Source organism: Polypterus senegalus, chromosome 8, assembly GCF_016835505.1.
Source record: "Polypterus senegalus isolate Bchr_013 chromosome 8, ASM1683550v1, whole genome shotgun sequence".
NCBI classification, from domain to species: domain Eukaryota; kingdom Metazoa; phylum Chordata; class Cladistia; order Polypteriformes; family Polypteridae; genus Polypterus; species Polypterus senegalus.
The window spans coordinates 24,496,872-24,516,385 of record NC_053161.1 but is presented as its reverse complement, the minus strand read 5'-3'; the positions used below and the strand labels follow the sequence as shown (position 1 = coordinate 24,516,385).

At 36.0% G+C, this 19,514-nt stretch overlaps 1 protein-coding gene across 1 annotated transcript in view; it reads left to right on the top strand.

Moving 5' to 3' along the window:
• arid2 (AT rich interactive domain 2 (ARID, RFX-like)) overlaps positions 1-19,514 on the top strand; it is a 172,181-nt gene that overhangs the window by 112,630 nt on the left and 40,037 nt on the right. Inside the window, exons 9-15 of the mRNA XM_039760879.1 lie at positions 825-921; positions 1,015-1,224; positions 1,786-1,953; positions 5,448-5,529; positions 6,875-7,009; positions 11,224-11,417; positions 14,935-17,738. Of these exons, the coding sequence (XP_039616813.1) occupies positions 825-921; positions 1,015-1,224; positions 1,786-1,953; positions 5,448-5,529; positions 6,875-7,009; positions 11,224-11,417; positions 14,935-17,738 (3,690 nt within the window). The remainder of the gene's footprint in view (positions 1-824; positions 922-1,014; positions 1,225-1,785; positions 1,954-5,447; positions 5,530-6,874; positions 7,010-11,223; positions 11,418-14,934; positions 17,739-19,514) is intronic.

Here is a 19,514-nt window from a genome sequence, read left to right as displayed (position 1 = left end):
TTAAGTTCTCCGTGTAATGGGTGTCTGTTGTGAATTGAGATAATTTCCAGTTTCTTCAATATTGAGTTTGTGAGGTTCCATATCAGAAGATGTTCGGCAATATGTCTGAACTGTAGAAGAGATGAATATTTAAGAGGAACCTAAACATCAAAAGATTAGAAGCATTTACATGGTCAGATGGAGCGAATTTCAGAGCTTGGGAGAAAGGACTGAAAAACAACATATTTTTTTGCATTTGAAATGAAACACTGTTAGAGTGCAGGTTGCAGTATAACAGTGACACTTGGCAGAAAATAATACTGTACTTTTGCAATATATTATATCTAAAGCTAGGAATTAATAATCAGTTCTTAGTCAATAATATACTGTTTTCACAACTAGTATACTTGGGCAATCTTTACTCCATATAATTTTAGCAATATTTGTGATTATGGTTTCTTAAAACTTTTGTTTTAATTAAAAGGTTATTTAGCTGTTTCTTTTCTTAACATTCTTGGAATTTCAAGAAGACCCTGGTGTGATATTTCATAGTTTCATTCGTGTGTCTACCCCTTCCATTCATCCATTTTCAAATTCATTTCATTTTAGGTTCTAGGACATTCCATATAATATAGTAGTTATACATACAGAGACTCTTTGAGATATTACATGTAATTTATATGTGTTTATTGTAGGTCCCATTGGGGTTTAAACTATTTTATTGCCTAAATAACTCTCATCATAACTTTCATTAAATACTTACTGTGTCTTGATTAGTATTATTATTAACAGGCATGCATTGCCAGAATAACTGGTTAATGACATTTATTAACATTCTTTTACAGCTTCAATTGGACCCTGTTGATTTTAGGACTACCAATCTTATGTTTCATACAATTACAAAATGCTTAATGTCAAGAGATAGATTTCTCAAAATGAGAGGTAAGTATAACTTTTGTGTAACAAGTACATAGTATAAAGAGATTCTTTTCTAATGAAATAAAATTTTATTGCAATTAATTTTTGTTTTTGTAGCAATGGAGATCTTGGGAAATCTGTGTAAAGCAGATGATAATGGGATTCTCATTTGTGAGTATGTGGATCAGGAATCATACAGGGAGATAATCTGCCATCTCACTCTACCTGATGTGCTGCTTGTAATATCCACATTGGAGGTGCTTTACATGCTTACAGAACAGGGAGATATGACCTGCTCAAAGATAGCTGCTGTGGATAAGAGTATTGGTAAGAAAAGCAAATTCCAATATGTTTTATAAAGTGATGAAAATGTAAGCATTAGTAATATCTAAGCTGACTTGTATGAATTATGTTAATCAACAGCTTAAACTAATGATATTGTTATATTTTTAACTGCTCCTTGTTATTTTCTTTGGTTGTATGAAGCAAAATTCTGTAGTCACTTTGATTTATTAAAATTTATATAATTATTTTGTTTAGTTTATAAAGAAATATTTAAATTGAGGCAAAATGTTTTATTTTCATAAAAAATTTGTTTGCTGTTTTTGGACTTAATTTTTCTTCTTATACCTGCACTTTATCCTTGCCTTGTTGATTGACGTATAATGAGTCTTCCAGAGAGTATTACAACTAATGGTAATATTGCATTAAATATGATAAATACATTTTTGAACTATTAACTGAACCTTATACATCAGAGTGGGTTTGTGTCTGTCCTTATGATTGTTTCAGGAAAAAAATGATGTTATTTCAGGTAAAATGCAAATGTATTAGTATGCAGGTTTGTTTTGTGCATTTTAAAAACTATGCTTCCTTGTATTTCAACAGAGCTGTTAGTGCGCTTAGTGTCAATTGACATAAATACCTTTGGACCTGATGCCCTAACAGTGGTAAAGCTCATTGAGCATCAAAGCTCCAGTAATCAAGTTGTTGCAGAAATAAGACCACAGTCAGTGGAGCATATACCATCCCAGGTTCATGGACCTCCGGCCACTGGTAAGAATTAAAGATTTGTGCTTTGGTTTTGTGCTTTTTTTTTTTTTATCCCCCAATAATTTTCTCATGCTACTTCCAATTTCACTTTAGTTTTCTTACTGTACTGTAACAATTTTGAAGCATATTTTATTTTTCTTAAACCTACAGTATAATGCCAAAAGTTAAGCTATTCAGCTTTATTGTGCTAATTATGTTTTATTGTATCATGCAGACACTCTAGTTTATAATTTTGTAAAACAATAAACTTCGATTTTATTTTACTTTAAATATATTTAGTACCTTTGGAATCTACTGTTTATAATAATGAAAATGAGAATTCATTTAAATCAATAGGAATTTGTATGCTAAGGTTTTTACTTTCAATGATTCATCCTTGGCTCTGTGGATTACCAAAAAAGCCCACATTTCCATTTTACATGTCAAGGATAAGAAAAAGTGAGCCCTTGAATGTTTTTGCTTTCTGTGTAATCACTTAGTCTGTTTTTATGTAATTGAAATCTAGTAGCTATCATTTTACCTTTAGGCACTGTGTATGCTGTGCAATTTAATGTGTTTAGACTTTAGAACTTTTTTTTTTCCCCCCCTCAATGCCCCATGTTACTTTGCTATGCAAGTGTGACCTCATAGAGCTGTAGCAGCCAATAGCAGAATTTTCATACATGCATGCTGTAAGGTTATTGTAGCTCTACTTTGGGGATGTGTGATATCATGATCCGATCAGTATTCCAGCATCCACCTTGCCTACATTTTAAAATAAGAGACAAAAGGAATAAAAAATGAAATATTTTGATTTGAAGGGGATACATTACATTAGCTGCACAAACTTGTTGTTGACTGATGAAGTAAAAGTGGAGCTTTTAGGAAGACTTGGGATGCATTACATCTGGCATTAAGGTAGCAGCTTTCCACATTAAGAACGTTATACCCACAGTCTAACATGGTTGTGATGGTGCAAGTATGCTTTGCTTCTTCAGGGCCTGGTTGCTTTGCAATAATTGAAGGTAGCAAGGAATGGAGCCCTCAGCTTAACATTCTACTTCTGTACTATGTGGTAATCAGTCCGTGATCTGAAGCTGAAATACATTTAAGTTATGCAGCAGGACAACAATCCAAAGCACAAGAGCAAGTCCACCTGTGAGTGGCTTGGAACATCAAAATTAAGCTTAGATTGACATTTGAACCCAATTGGAATGTTGTGGTGGGACCTTAAATGGATAGTATAATTCAGTGTAGATGAATTAAAACAATTCAGTAGAGCAAAGTGGGCCAAAATTTCTCTACAGATAGATCTCTGTTATTTAGCATTTGATTATGCAATCAGGCATTATGTTTAGAGGGCAATTACTTTTTTAAATCTATAATATCGGGGTTGGTGTTTTTTCCTTTCAGTAAAGCAAACAATAATTTAATTTAATAATGATAATGATCCTCCTTATCAGAAGAGCAGCAGGTTATACTATATGAGAATGGAAAGGATGAAGATCTGAAGTGAGGTTAAAAGTAAGGTACAAAAGATTCAAAACTGGCCTACCTCCATATAAAGAGGAATGTTTAATTGCTTTTTTAAGTTGAAAGAGCTATCATATCATATCTTATGGTGAATTACTGCCAGTTCAGGAACTGTGGCATTTTTATTACTGCGGCGAACTGGCTTAAACCACCTATTTCAGATGCTATTTATTGCTGGATGGGTTTCATCTGATATAATCAGGTGGAGAAATACAAGATACAAGTACATTACCATTAAAGTTGGTATGTGTGATCCAGACATTAAAATGCTGATTGAATTCACCCATATTACTACCTAGGATGGAGTTGCATAATTTTGTTGATGTTTTAAACTTGCAACAGAAATGTTTCACTCCAATATCAAGATGTGAGTTATACTGAAGAAACTAATGCTGCCATGTTCCTTTTCAATGCACAACCAACTGGAACTGCTGTATTAAAACTTCAATGCCTTCAATTGTGAATTACCGAGCAAATAGTTATACGTAATAATCAAATAATTCAGCTTTCATCTCAATTGTTCAAAAGACACCAGGCGTCTTGACAGTTCTTTTACATTTTTTTTTTTTTTGGTATTTGGTACACTGTATTAAGAAGATATAACTTTGCAAATAAAAGCAGAAAGGTGGCTGCCCTTACCGATCATTAGCAGATAAAGTGCACCTGAGTAGCAGCCCTTGCTCTAATTACCTTTCATTTGAAAGCAGTAAAGTGTACTTGGCTTATGATTTTGGGTAATTTGAATAAATAATAAAAAAGTACAATCTCAAATGTTTCCCACCTAAACTTTTTTGAGCATGCTTTTGTATGCTGAAGACTGCTTTCTATAGCTTTCAGTACAGTAAAAATGCAGTAGATGTTGTCATTGGGTTCCCTTTGTTTTACATTTGGTTTAGAGCTATCTTTTTATTGTATTTTTTAGAAAGCATCTATGTAACTTGCATATATTGTGCTAATAAACTCAAAAAAGCAAAAAAAATCAATTTTGCACACCTTTAGGGATTCTTGCTCTCAGCAAATGCCAGGTCAGGTTACGTTGGAGGAGCATGCACTGGTATAGTGCATTGCCCCACCCAACACATGACGAAACAGCTCGTCATCCTGGCTGGCAACCCCCCGGGTTTACCTTGTGTCTGCCGCTGCCAGGTGTTACATGGGCATCCCCTTTGCCTGGTCAAGCTGCTCTGGTCCTCAACAATGAGGATCCTGTGAGCTGGATCAACCAGTACATACATGCCCTAACAATTAAATCATTATACATGAATTGCAGTTCAACAACATTGAATTAAGCAAACTCAGAATACTATCAATATTAGTGGAATCATTTTCTATATTTTATTAATTTTATTGCATTTATCAAAACTTTTATCCTTCTTTACAACTCTCCTTAGCAGCATAGGGAGTTGATTATGTCTGTTCTAGTACCAGAGTAGATCTGTCCCAACAAACCTTTTACAGCAAGGATGTCTGTATAATTTTGTTGAGCTTACTGAATTTTGGCAATGTCATTTAATTTGTTGTTAATAGCAACAAAATAAGTACAATTGTATAAATATTTTATTTTATAATTTTAAATATTTTACTAGAGTGTAATGTTTCTGTAGTTTTAATTTCAAAGCTTGATTTTGTATTTTTTTTTTTGGTAATTTTTTGGCTTCATTTGCTGTACAGTAGTATCTGTAGGTTTGGTTTCTGTGGTTTACCGTGGCCTGAAAATATTAAATCAGAAATTCCTGCAACAAATGATTCATAAGTTTCACACTCCATAGGCTTCTAAGTAAATATTTTCACCACTTTGAGGTGCACAGAGGAAAAATAGGCTACTATATCATTAGATCTTTTGTCTTTTTAAATGCAGCAAAAGATACAATAGATCCCCCCACAAACCTCCCAAAGCCCCATTCTCCCCACCCCCAATCACTTGTGAATGTGTTATAGATAACCATGTGGCAAATTATATGTGAACATTCCACCTTCCTATACAGTGTCAAGACCAGTTCCTGTACAGTCAGCTGCTACTCCTCCTGGAATTGTTGAACTTGATGGTGAGAAGTTTACAGCTCAGTGGTAAGCTTTATGGAATACCCATTTTTGTCTTCATTAACTTTCTTAAAATGAAGGCTTGTTTCAATATTAGATTTTTAAAAACAATTTTTATTTTTTTTGCTGCAACTCTAGCAGCATATAGTAATATTAATGTATGCTTGATGCAAGATGCAACACCAATCAGTCGCAAGCTGTAATGTAGAACATATCGACAACATTTATTTATATAGCACATTTTCATACAAATAATGTAGCTCAAAGTGCCTAAATATGTACTATTTGATCGATGCCGAGGTATTGGACATACCAAATTAGCAACCCAATTAAACCCACATGTAAAATACTGTAGGTGTTTTTTGTTTTTATTTATTTATGTATTTGTTTATCTTTTTATTACAAGGAACATTTGAATTTTGCTCAATATCACCGTCTAGAGAACACAGTCGTAGGTAGTGTTGGACATACTGTATTTACTCTACCCAGTAAGACCTTCGCCTTAAGGAGTAGATTATGACATGATACAAACTAAAGAGTCCAAACTAAGTGTGCAAGTGATGTAGGACTTGTAAAAGGAGGTAGAGTTATTTGTGGGTTTCAATTTAAATGCATGCCTGCACATTACTTTTATTTTAATCTTCTGTGCCTCACTCCTGAGATTAGCTTTCTAAAAAAATGTAAAATTCAACGCTAAAAGAAACTGCCATTCTAAATCATAGAAATATTTAAAAAATGAAAGGCAAAAAAAATCTTATTTCAAAATATAACAACCAAAACAAGCAAAAAAATTTCATAACAAGAGGCTGCTGTGACCTTTCCAGCATGCTATTTGTAATGGAACAAGCAAGCCTCTGATAGCAGGTGGAGGTGAATTCAGGAAAGAGAAGAACTTGGCCTTATATTAGATAAAATGTGTTCAGTTAATGAATTATACAGGTAATATGTGTGACTTTGTTTGTATAGACAGTGCACCTACACCAATTTGACTGAAGTGTTTTATAAAGGTCATACCACTTGCTAACAGAATCAGCTCTGATTTCCTGGGATTATGAACTCTAGAAGTGGGTAAAAATGTGTGTTTAATCAATATGTAAAATGTTTAATTTTATTACTGATCTGAACCCTCCATTTGACTCCTGTAGACTGTACAGCACCTTGAAACTGGCAAGTAGAGTCAAAATTTGCTGAAATATATGCCAGAAAATTGGAGATCAGAATCAGTGTAGTTTTTTCAGTACTTGCCATTTAATTTTTAAGATATCATGGGAATTTGTGTGTGGTCTTTTTTTATCATAATCTTAATGACTATGAGTGTTTTTAGTTTCTTTCCATGATGTAACATGCTGCATTTTTGTATCTTCTTTATTAGGCTAAATGCATACTTTGAGCCACATAATGACAGCTCTGTTTCCAGATCTGAGATGTACTCTGAATATCTCTCTACATGCAGTAAAATGGCTCGTGGTGGTATCTTAACATCTACTGGGTTTTACAAATGCCTGAGGTATGTTTTTATATATATATATCTCCAAATAAAACTTTTCTTATCAAATTCCAGTTGCATAGCTGTATGTAGCATAGTCCAGTCATCATTTAGCATAAACCAATCCCATATGGGTTGGAAGTTTATTTTGTATTACACTTGTGGAATAAAATTATTAATTACATCTATAGTAGACATTATTGGATTTTTTTTTTGTTTTATTGAGAGAATAAAAGACAGTAAAATTAAGTTCAGTCAAATATTCAGTCACACAATCAAGACAGCAATATATAGAGATTACAAAAAAAATGGAACAATTAGCTGTCTTTCCCTACCAGATTCAGTGGGTATTTCTGTTTACTGTGCAGATTTGAATTTGGTCTCAATATATGTGCATGGGTTAGATTACTTTGGTCCGGAAGGTTTGGTTCATATAAATGCAAACTCTCAGTACTTTAGAGCATCAAACCAGATGGGAATGCACATTATCACTAAGGCTGTTTGTGACTAATATTAAACCCTCGTCAGGTCATCTTTGGATGCAGTCATATATAAAAAGTATTCTAAAGGAAGGGCTCAAATAAAATTTATTTTTATGTGAATGTGTTCTTCTACATCTCAAAGATATCTTCCTTTTATACTAAATCTATGTGGTGAATTTTATAAATTATCTACTTTCAAGATTATTTTGAAGTTAGAATGTTTTCTTCCTTGGGAATTCATTTTTATGCTAGGCTAAACTATATCACTTTGTGCTGATTATCACAGAACAGTTCAAATACCTATGCGTAGATGCAATTGGAAAACATTAAGATCTCTGTTTATGTCCTCACTATGCTGGAAAGCGATTATTAAGATGTTAAAGGTGGGACAAATTAATATTGTTAAAATAAATATTCAGAGCATCTAAATAGTTGTCTGTATGTATGTATATATTAGGGCTGCTGATTAATCGCCATTAACGAGTTAAACATTTCTGTGACTACATTTTAATGCAGTACCTACATACATTAATTAAATTCGGTTAATTTAGCTGTGCTTCAAATGTTGTTAGTGAAGCAGCACCGAACAAATCCAAGTCAATTAATAGTAGTAGTAGTGTAGCGCTGCCATATAAATGTACTTTCTGTATTATGTTTGCTTTTGCTCACTGCCTGGACTTAATAGCGTCCCTCTTTGAGGGTGGGATTTTCAGCTTGCTTGCAGAACTGTTCCGAATGGTAGTCAAGTTAATGTCAAACCTCTAAATCCAAAAAGAAAAGGGAGAAGCCCATTGTGAGATGTTTGATTCAAGTGCTGAGACTGCATTCTTTTGATCAGAAAGAATTAAAGGAATTATCCATCCATCAAGTTTCTGATGCTTTTCTGGGTTTGGGCCACGGGGGCATAAGTCAAAGCAAGGATGCCCAGATATCCCTTTTCCCTGTTAGTTCCTCCAGAGGGAATACCATGGTGTTTCCTGGCCAGTTGAAAGATATAATCTCTCCTGTATGTCCTAGGTCTGCCCTGAAGTCTCCTTCCCAGTTAGGGTGCTTTCTGAATGCTTCCCTGCTGAGGAGTTTTAGGCATGCCTATTTAGATGCTTGAACCACCTCAACTGGCTCCTTTCGATGTATATATGTATGTATGTATATACAGTATATATGTGTGTGTATATATACCTGTATATGTAAAGTATAAATTAATAGATAATATAAAATAAATCTATATACACACACAGAAACACTGGCACAAAATGAGCAAAAGCATGGTATTTAATGGTGTATATATAATACCTGTAATGCTTCCCCTAATTTTTGGAGAAATTGCCAACAAAATTCAATAAAAGTAGTTCTTGAAATAATGTTTTATCATCTAAATAGTTTATTCCGTCAAAAGCATGTGTTGCTATATTACTGAATCCTTGAAGAATACTACAGTAATCCCTCCTCGATCGCAGGGGTTGCGTTCCAGAACCCCCTGCGATAGGTGAAAATCCGCGAAGTAGAAACCATGTTTGTATGGTTATTTTTATATATTTTAAGCCCTTATAAACTCTCCCACACTGTTTATAAATATTCCCCGCACAGTTATACAGCATAAACCCTTTATATTCTCTTAGTTATTAGGTAAGATTCGTTGAAATTATATGTATGTAAACACACTGTTTATATGCTACTCACAAACATACGTATCGTATATCATTGAGGAGTTTTATTTAATACGTAATACAGTTTTAAACATATTGTAATTGATTAGGTAATATAAAAATAAGTGAAAAATCTATAACATGTAAATGCTGTACATAAAACCAAAATGTTATTTTAAAGATACTGTAGAGCGTCTCCAATATCATATATTTTACAGGCATTAAGATAGACAGGACAACGGCAATAAATACCTACAATGCAAGAAAAATTGTATAAAATGTTTGTACAGTTACAATAAATGTACGTAACATGTACTAAGTATGTAGAAAATTAGTTATGGGTACTCCCCAACAATGCCATGATGACTTGTCCGATAACGATGAGTTTAATTTTACTGCACAACAAATGAGAGCGTTACAGCTCTTCTAAAGGAGCCTCTTCAGGCGATTGTGTAGCACTGCCATTGTTCTTCTTCCGGCAGTCTTCAATCCAAATCCCTAAAGCAGATTCCATCCGGACTACTGCCTTATTACATCCACTTACAGCTCGTTTTGCACCCTGGTTAAAGGACACTGCAGCCATAGATCTTATATTCTTTTCCTCCTTTTTAAATAAAAAGAATCGTGGACTCATTGATGCCGTAATGGCGTTTGCAGCGGTGTAGCTGTTCCCTTACTTCAACATATCCAAAACTTTACCCTTTTCGGCAATCGTTAGCATCTTCCGTTGGCACCTGGGCACGGCTCCTGAAGCAGGAGCAGATCGTTTTGGACCCATAACGAAGGGCTTGACTATGCACAAAGATAAACACAACAGTTAACTCTTTACACAGCAAAACACGTTGATGCTGAATGAGCGAGATGAGACTTCCTGGTTAACGCAGCGGAATCAAATTCGATGTTCCATCGCTGAGCCAATCAGCACACAGGAACTTAACTGTGTGCTCTGATTGGGTAGCATCTCTACCATCCGCCAATAGCGTTCCTTGTATGAAATCAACTGGGCAAACCAACTGAGGAAGTATGTACCAGAAGTAAATTGTCCGCAGAAACCCGCGAAAAATGCGCATTGTATTTAGATATGCTTACATATAAAATCCGCAATAGATTGAAGCCGCGAAAGTCAAAGCGTGATATAGTGAAGGATTACTGTATATATAAAATTAAGAGTTGGAATCGTTGTGGAAAAAAATGTTTCTTTCTTGCTTTTAGTGTCAAAGAACTTTGTCATATATGACCATTTCCTGTTTTACAGGGGTATAAATGTAAGGTTACACACATGTACCATACTTCAGGCATCTACCAACAAACAAAAAGCTATTAATTCATATGAGCTGCATAGATTTAGGAATGGCTTCAAACATAGGCATTCAGTTGAAATTACCATTAAGTAACATCAAGGCAATAGTAAAGAAGTTTGAGAAGTGTAGAACTGCTGGAAGTTTCCAAGTAAGGGGGCACATCTGTATTTTGCTCAATTTCAGGGTAAGGATGTTACTAAGAGAGGTAAAGAGCAGCCCAAAGATCATAGTTTCACAACTGCAAAGTTTAGTTGAAAATTGGGAGTTTTGCCATTTCAAAATCGTGGACATAATGAAACCCCACCTTCATGACCAGACACCTTTTGACAAGTTCCACAAATGAAGACCCTCCTGAGACCAAGACACAAATCCCAGCTGCTGAACCTTACAAGGCAACATTGGAGTTACAGTTGGAATTTGGTGTTGTGGTCAGAAGAGACAAAAAGTATCTTTTTAGGAAGAAACCACAGAAATAATTTAAGAAAGAAGATAATCCATCTTACTAAATCTTATAAAACCCTTTGCCACATGCACACTTTGTTTATAAACCTTTAGTGTAATAGCATAATTATGCCTTTTTCAGCCTTTTAAGTGACTAGCAGATTTAATATAATTGAATAGACCTTAATTAGTCCACATGTTTTGAAAAGCAAACGTTTAGGTCAGCTGCAATACCCAAACATACATTCATATTTCTTTAATCGATAGATTCCATAAATAATGTGTGGTTGCTGCATATCTTTCTGTGTGTTTTTTGTTTTTTTTCCCTTTTTCTTCACTGTTTTGTGTTTTTTGCCCTTTTTCAGGAGCATCTTCCCAAATCACACAGTAAAGCGAGTTGAAGATAATAAGAATAATGGACAGGCTCACATCCACGTAGTTGGCATTCGGCGGAGACCTATTCCTCTTCCAGTGCAGCTGTATTACCAGCAGCAAGCTTCTCCTGCACCTGCAGCCAGGCATGAAGCAATTGCTGACCAGTCCCAGACACCCCCACAAGGTGACCAAATAATTGCCAACTAAATCATCAGATGTTTCTACCATTCATTTCTTTTGCTATGTTATTTTTTTTTTTTTTAAGGATGTCAATTAATACTTTTTAATTTTTATTTTTGTGTCCCATTTATTTCAATTGTAACATTTTGGAGTATAGAATTTTTAGGAACATTTAAAGGCAACGTGAGTAGTAAAATTTTAAAACTTTTAAATATATTCTTTTGTGTCACAGTTTGAATCATTTAAGCTTTGCAAGTTTAGATTTTTCAGATGATACAAGAGTGGGTACTTTACATGTTAATTTGAAACTTAACAAAAAATACTATAAATCCTGTTCTTGTACAAATGTGTTTAACGGTTATGATAGGAACAGGCTATTCACCCTAACAAACCTTGTTAGTCCTATTCACCTAATCTGTGCTAAATAACATAGTAATGTTTTGTTAGTCTCACAAAGTGGTATAATATCCTACATTACTTGGTAATGTATTCCATATTCCTATGGTTATTTGTATTACAGAAAACTTTGTAAAGGTTGTGTGAAGTTTACTCATAACCAATTTCCATCTACAGTGGATATAAAAAATCTACATGCCCCTGCCAAAATCACAGATTTTGTGTAGTAAAAAATTGAAATCCAGATAAATCCTGTCAGAAAAAGTTTCTGGTTTGTTTACTTCTTTGTATAGATTGCAATTTTGCAATATAGGTGTAATAAGCTCTGACAGGACTGAGACTTTTTTATGCACCTTATGCTCCGACCCATATGTTCTTGTTGAAGGTCTCACTGAGGTTAAAAAGGTTCATAATTTGAACACTTTAAACATTTCACCTCTTAATCTCCATTTGCTTAAATTAAAAAGCTTCAACGCCTTCAATCCTCTTTTATAGTTCATACTTCACAGTCCCCAGAGTCCGCCTAATCACTCTTATTTAGAAGTTCTTTACCACTACTATTTTTCTAACATGGAGACAAAAAATGCACATACCATTTCAGATGAGGACTCGCTAGGATGTTATATATCTTAAGAATAACCTCCCTTGACATTTACTCCAGAAACTGGGCCATATAACCTACACTCATATTAACCTTCTTGGTCACTTCTCTACACTTTTATGATGTAGAAAGTGAAGAGACCTCTTCAACTCCTTCTCATTTAAGTGTAATTTCAAGCTTAATTTATTTCATTGTTACACGAAATCCTGCTTAAATATATTTTAATTTGACTTTGCAACACAGCAAACTGAGAAAAAATTAATGGTTGGGTATCTATTTTCTGAAGGCACTGTATATTTGTCTTTTTAAATGCATATGTACCTCCACTGTGTCTACTGTAAATTCATTAGTTTGCAATGCAAAGTTTGCTTGCATTTATTTTTTGTCACCTAGTTAAAGACAATTCATAACTACTGTATCACTTTGTTAGCTTTAAGTAGAATATTTCGTTTTTAGACATTTGTTAACTTTAAAAAAGGGCATAAATAATATTTAAAATTGAAATCTGAAAACAAAAATATTTTAAATCATATATATCAATTATGGATTACTTTCCTTAAGTTTAGTTATACTTTTATCCTAAACAGACTAATTTAACTGTTCATGTAGCACTATTTTCATTTTAATGAAGTGAAGAAAGGTATCTATTGTATTAATCAGCTGAACTCTTCATTTGATCCCATTCAAAAAATAATTATATTATCTATTAAGGGTAATGATATAGTGAAATCTGAGAAAGTTTCCACTTATAATGCCCTTGTACTTTTGAAATACACTGTTCTATTAATTAGCTAAGTAAAAATCTCTATGTGTGAAAATTTTAAAAAGCTGTTGTTTAAAAACAAATTTCTCTCAAATGTGCATTAGTTCAATGTTACCTTTTCCAGCTCTAACATTTTAAAATAATTTTGTTTATAGTTTGTGTTTTTCTAAACGTGTTTTCAAGTGTAGACACTCTGACTTCACTTTTTAACTAATAAAACCCCCAAACAAGATATAAGGGATATTATTGGAGTTCTCCTTGGTGGTGGTGTATTGTAATTTTCTCTGACTCCAGGTTGTTATTTAGTTTCATTTATAAGCACGTAATATATACACTGATCAACCACAACATTAAAAACACTGACTGGTGATGTGAATAACCTTGATTATCTTGTTACAATGGCATCTGTCAAGTGGTGGGATATATTAAACAGCAAATGAACAGTCAGTTCTTGAGGTTGATTTGTTGGGGGGGGAAAGGGTAAGCAGGGAAAAAAAGAGGGGAAAAGGGTAAGCATAAGGATCTGAGCAACTTTGATGGGGACCTAATTGTGAATGCTCGATGACTGGGTCAGAGCATCTCCAAAATGGCAGGTCTTGTGGGGGTGTTATTAATATGTAGTGGTTAGTACCTACCAAATGTTGTCCAAGGAAGGATAACCGGTAAACAAATGATAGAATAATGGGGACACATGGTTCACTGATGAACGTAGGGAGGGGAGGATAGCCTGTCTGGTCAGATTATACAGAAGAGCTGCTGTAAGCACAAATTGTGGAAAAACCTAATACCTGGCCATGAGTGAAAGGTATCAGAATACCCAGTGCATTGCAGCTTACTGCTTATGGGGCTGTGTAACCGCAGACAGGTCACAGTGCTGGCCCCTGTGCACTACAGAAAGTGCCTACAATGGGAATGTGAACAGAACTGGACCATGAAGAAATGGCAAAAGGTGGGCTGATGTAATGAATCTGGTTTTCATTTATATCATGTAGACTGCCATGTGTAATACGTCATTTAGCTAAGGAAGAGAGAGCAGCATTATGGACTATGCTAAGAAGTCAAACTGGCAGATTCAGTGTGATGCTCTGGGCAGTGTTCTGCTGAGAAACCTTTAGTCCTGACATTCATATCGATGTTACTTTTACCAACTTCCTAAAGATTTTTGCAGACCGCATACATCTCTTCATGGCAGCCATATTCCCAGATGACAGTGGCTTCTTTCAGAAAGATTATGTGCCCTGCCTCACAACAAAAATTGTTTAGGAATGGTTTGAGGAACATGACAAAGAGATCGTAATCCAATCAAGCATCTGTGGGATGAGCTGTAAAAACAAGTCCAATCCATAGAGGCCCTACCTAGCAACTTACAGGACTTAAAGGATTCTACTGCTAATGTCTTGGTGCCACATACCACATGAGACCTTCAGAGGTCTTGTGGAGTCCATGCCTGAATGATCACAACATGAAGGGGACCTGCACAATATTTGGCAGGTAGTTTTAATGCTGTGGCTGATTAGTATATATGCAATACTGTGCTGCCATTTTTAAACCTTTATTGTTATAAAGTTACATTTTTTTTTCTGTTTTGAAATTCTAGCTTTTCCATGCAGAATTAACTTAGGCAAACTATTCTCTGTTAAGTGTTCATATTATTTATATCAATAACTTTTTTCAGTAGATATTGAATTTCTCCTTATGATGCTAAAACTTTAAAAAAGATTTTTTACTTGACTGAAAAAATTTTTTTAATTTATTTTAAAGGCACTACTCTCGGACCTCAGACTTTTGGAAATCATTTCAACCGGACACCAGTCAGTAGCCTTAATGCCAACCCGGCATCCACACAGATGGCCTTCACGGTTCAAGGAGTCTCAAATGCGGCTCAGACTGTTTCCAAGATATCCCAAAACCAGCCTGCCCAGGTTCAACAGCACCATAATCCAGCAGTGACTGTCATCTCAAACAAGGCTGGTGAAGGCATGAAAGCAGCAGTTATCCAAGGCTCCATTTCACAGGCAGCTGCTCCAGTTAGTGTATCTGTTGTTCAAAACCATAATAATACAGTGCCCCAAACATCTGTCACTGTTGTTACTTCACAACCATTGCTTCACCATTCCCCTTTAATACCATCTGGTACTCCAGTCACAGTCTTTCAACAAGGACTTCCACAAACGCACATTTTTTCAGGAAGGGTGCAGAATATTCCAACGGGTCCATCCATCACAGCTTCCCAAGGACAGCAACTTGTCTCCTCATCATCCCAAACATTACCTGCATCCCAGCAACCAGGAAATACAGGTCATCAACAGGAAGCTGTTATCCTCACTCCCCAGCAATATGTTTCAAATTCTGCGTCCAGCATTGGGTCCTGTACCACAGTGCAGAATTTTCAAGTTGCTGGTGGTCAAGTCTTCACAGTAGCTGGTGTCCAGAGTCCTCAGGCTTCAAGAGTGACTTTCCAAAATATTGCTCCCAAGCCAGTGCCCTCACAGTCTACAGTGGGGTCACAGCAGCAACCACCACCACCCTCACCACAGCCAACTCCACAACAAAGTGTGGTTATTGTCAGCCCCACACCTCAGCAGAACCAAACCTATGCACCTGCCATTCATCAAATAGTACTAGCCAATCCCACTTCCATTCCTGCTGGCCAAACTGTTCATCTTGCTGGGCAGAACAATGTCACACCATCACCATCGCCATCATCTTGTCCAGTTACCAGCAGTCATGTGCCATCAGTCATAGCATCTCCTTCACCCACACCTCAGACACAAGGACCTCCTCCTACTGTTGGTCAAATGTTATCAGTCAAACGACAGCAGCAACACCACCAGCACTTCCACCACCACCACCATCATCATCCTCATCCCTCACAATCTCAATTACCAGTTCAACCACAGCCTCCGCCTCCTCCTCCCCCACCTCCCCCTGGTCAACCTACACCTACTGAATCCAGTTTGATTAAACAGTTACTACTTCCAAAACGTGGTCCTTCCACTCCTGGTGGTAAATTAATTCTTCCTGCACCTCAGATTCCTTCTCCAAATAACACCAGAGCTCCAAGCCCTCAGGTGGTCTACCAAGTAGCCAACAAACAAAGCCCAGGTTTTGGTGTACAGGGTCAGCCCCAACCCCAGCAACTACTTGTAGGTCAGCAGAATGTTCAGCTGGTCCAGAGCTCCATCCAGTCACAAGGAACAATGCAAACTGTACCCATTTCTAATTTGCAGATCTTACCTGGACCTTTGCTTTCTACCAGCAGCTCTGCGGCTTTTATCCAAGGAACAGCTGGTAACCAGGTGACATTCACAGTTGTGCCAAATACCAGTTTTTCTACGGCAGCTGTCAGTCAAGGAAGTGGTTCACAAATTATTACCCCACCAGGAGTACCAGTAAGTGCATCTCAGCCTAGTATTGGCTTACAATTGCAGACTCTTCCTCCTCCTCTTGGGTCAACAACGCCAGTTCCCATACCTCCATTTAAAGGTGACAAGATAATCTGCCAAAAGGAGGAGGAGGCAAAAGATGCAACTGGGTTACATTTACATGAGCGCAAAATAGAGGTCATGGAAAACTCTTCCCTTCGAGAAGGGTTCACCAAAACTAGCAATGGTGATTCAAAGGAAATGGATACATCTCTGGCAAGTCTGGTTAATGGAAAAAAGTATCTTGATTCAAGTCTACCTCCTTCTATCTCAGGGAAAAATCAGTTGGAGGCCAGTCACTACTCACAGGTCACTAATGGACCTACCTTTGAGGTTAAAGACAATCCTGCGAATGGAGTACCCACTACAGAGCAGGCAGACCCACAGGAAATAAAAAGTGATCTAAAACGGTCCTTGGTGAATGGTATATGTGACTTTGATAAAGGGGACTGTCCTCCTTTAAATAAAAGCATTCCAAATCATAAAGCTTCCAGATATGTGGGAAATGGAGAGATCTGCTCACAACAACAGCAAGAGAATTCTGCACCAACAGTTCAAGATACTGCCAAAGCTGATCAGTTTGCAAAATTGACAAATGGGCCTGTAATAGTAAATAATACATTACCTACTCCAAGTATACCACCAGAGGCAGCATTTCCAGCATGCCAAAAATTTAGTAGTAATAGTACAGAATTATTAAATGGACCTCTAGAAGCAAGTTTAAACACGGATATGCCTCAACCTAAACCACAGCACCCTTGTGTAATAATGGCTTCACAATCTACTGTTTCTGCAGCTATAACCACTGTAAATCCAGTTAAAACTGTATCTCAACCAGGAATAATCACGCCACAGTGCACCCCAGCTGCTTGTGAGCCTCAGTCATCTAATGGTTCAAGTGAAAGTCGAAGTATGAAAAGGCCGGGTGAGGACATGGACAGAGGAATGCTTTCTGGAATCCCTAATAAAGTAGGCGTAAGGATTGTTACAATTAGTGACCCCAATAATGCTGGTTGCAGTGCAACAATGGTAGCTGTGCCAGCAGGTGCAGATTCGAGTGCTGTAGCTAAAGTAGCAATAGAAAATGCAGTCCAACAAAAGCAGCATCAGTCTTCATTTATGCAAGGATTAGTCACACAGGTAAGTTTTGTTTGTTTCTAAATGTATTTTAGTATTTTGTTTGAGGAGAGAATGTTGTTAAATTGGATGTGTTGTGTTTTTTATTAAATGAATTTGCATTGATCATAGGCATAATTTAATATTTGCTTTTTTCAGTAATGAAAGAAAGGTGTTGTAACATCTGCTCGTAAGAAAACAGATAGTGGTTTAAAGTGGTTTTGCAGTATATAATGTCATGGCCAAATCTTTACTGATCAGTTTTAACCTTTAACACATTATTCAACCAGTTCACTGGATCTAAAAATTCTTCCGTGTTACTAGTCTTGGTTTAAGGAGTGCTTTGACCCAAGTAAAGTTTTGGCTAACTGAATTGTTAAATTTGCTGGTGTTCTTCTCATCCATGGTTAATATGGTGTATTTACACCTGCATGGTTTATTCTATATGAACTTGATGTTTTATTAAAAACACACTTCACTTCATGAAGACCAGTGATATATACAGTATATATAATGGAAACGGAGAACTCACTCACTCTTGGGAACTGTAATATTCTCATACTTGCTTAGGGAATGTGCCTTGTGACCTAAAAATCAAGCAACAACATAGATGTTGTTTAATATGATTTTCATTCACATTAACACTAGTATTGAATCAATACAAAATTTTGACTCTTGTATCAATACCAGCTTTCTTGCCTTAGTACTGGTACCAGAACAAGTTTAGAAGCAAGTGATGGATAACTCTAAAACCTCCCATCCTACTCCAGCTTCCCAGGTGTGCCACACAATTGCTCGCACCCCTGGTGTGCTGCACCATTGTGCCACACTGTGTACTGTTTTCGTCTTAATTTCATTATGTCCTTATTGCATCGAAACAACAAGGTTCCACCATGAAATTCTGATTGCATTGAAACATGTAGTTTAGTTTTGTGAACTTAAAGAAATGGATGTTTTTCCACCACTGCAATAGCAAGGGGGCAGTGGATTGAGAGAAAAACTGACATTTACTTTCGGTGCTGAATTTCCTAAGATGCTGGTATTGTACCGTTTTAAAATTTGCGTTTTTTGGTACTTTTGCTGTACTGGTATACTGCTCTATATGACAGCATTTGGCAAATGGCCTTACTGAACGTATGCCCCACTTGATTGACGCTTGCATTCTAGTGGGTGTTCCATTAATACTTTGTGGCACATAACATAACTTTTAGTGTTGCGGGCAGGATTAAAATTGGTTGTGTGTGTTGGTGTGTGGAAATACAATAAACATTTAGAACACAGACAGTAAATAAATAAATAAATTCATAAATAAGTAGGCTTTTTAGAGTAATTTCTAGGACTGCATTCCTGGCCAGGGTATATGTAAATTGTCCTTTTTTCCTTTTTGCAATCCTTTAGGGTCATTTTATTTGAAGGATTAGATTTCTTTCAGTAGCTCTTCCTGAGAGTGTTCTATCAAATGCACTACTTTTCATTTAGTGAAGGAAAGGCAGAAAATACATGTTTTTTTGTAAAAACTTTAGCTTTCACAGTTTGAAATAAAAATTACATTTTTTTATGCCAGTCATTCTATTATTAAATATTTGCCTATTAAGTTTGTGTGTGTTTTTTTTAAAAGTAGTTTGTGAGCCAGGTTTCTTCCAATTGAGGAAAATGAAAAGCCATATTAGTAATATAGTTAAGTTATGACATTGGTGTTCTAACTGGTTTTATTCCTGAAAGGACTTGAGGATAAAGATCTATGGTAATCACAACTCTGCTCAATAATAGATAACAATTGTAGTCCAGTAAGGTATATGC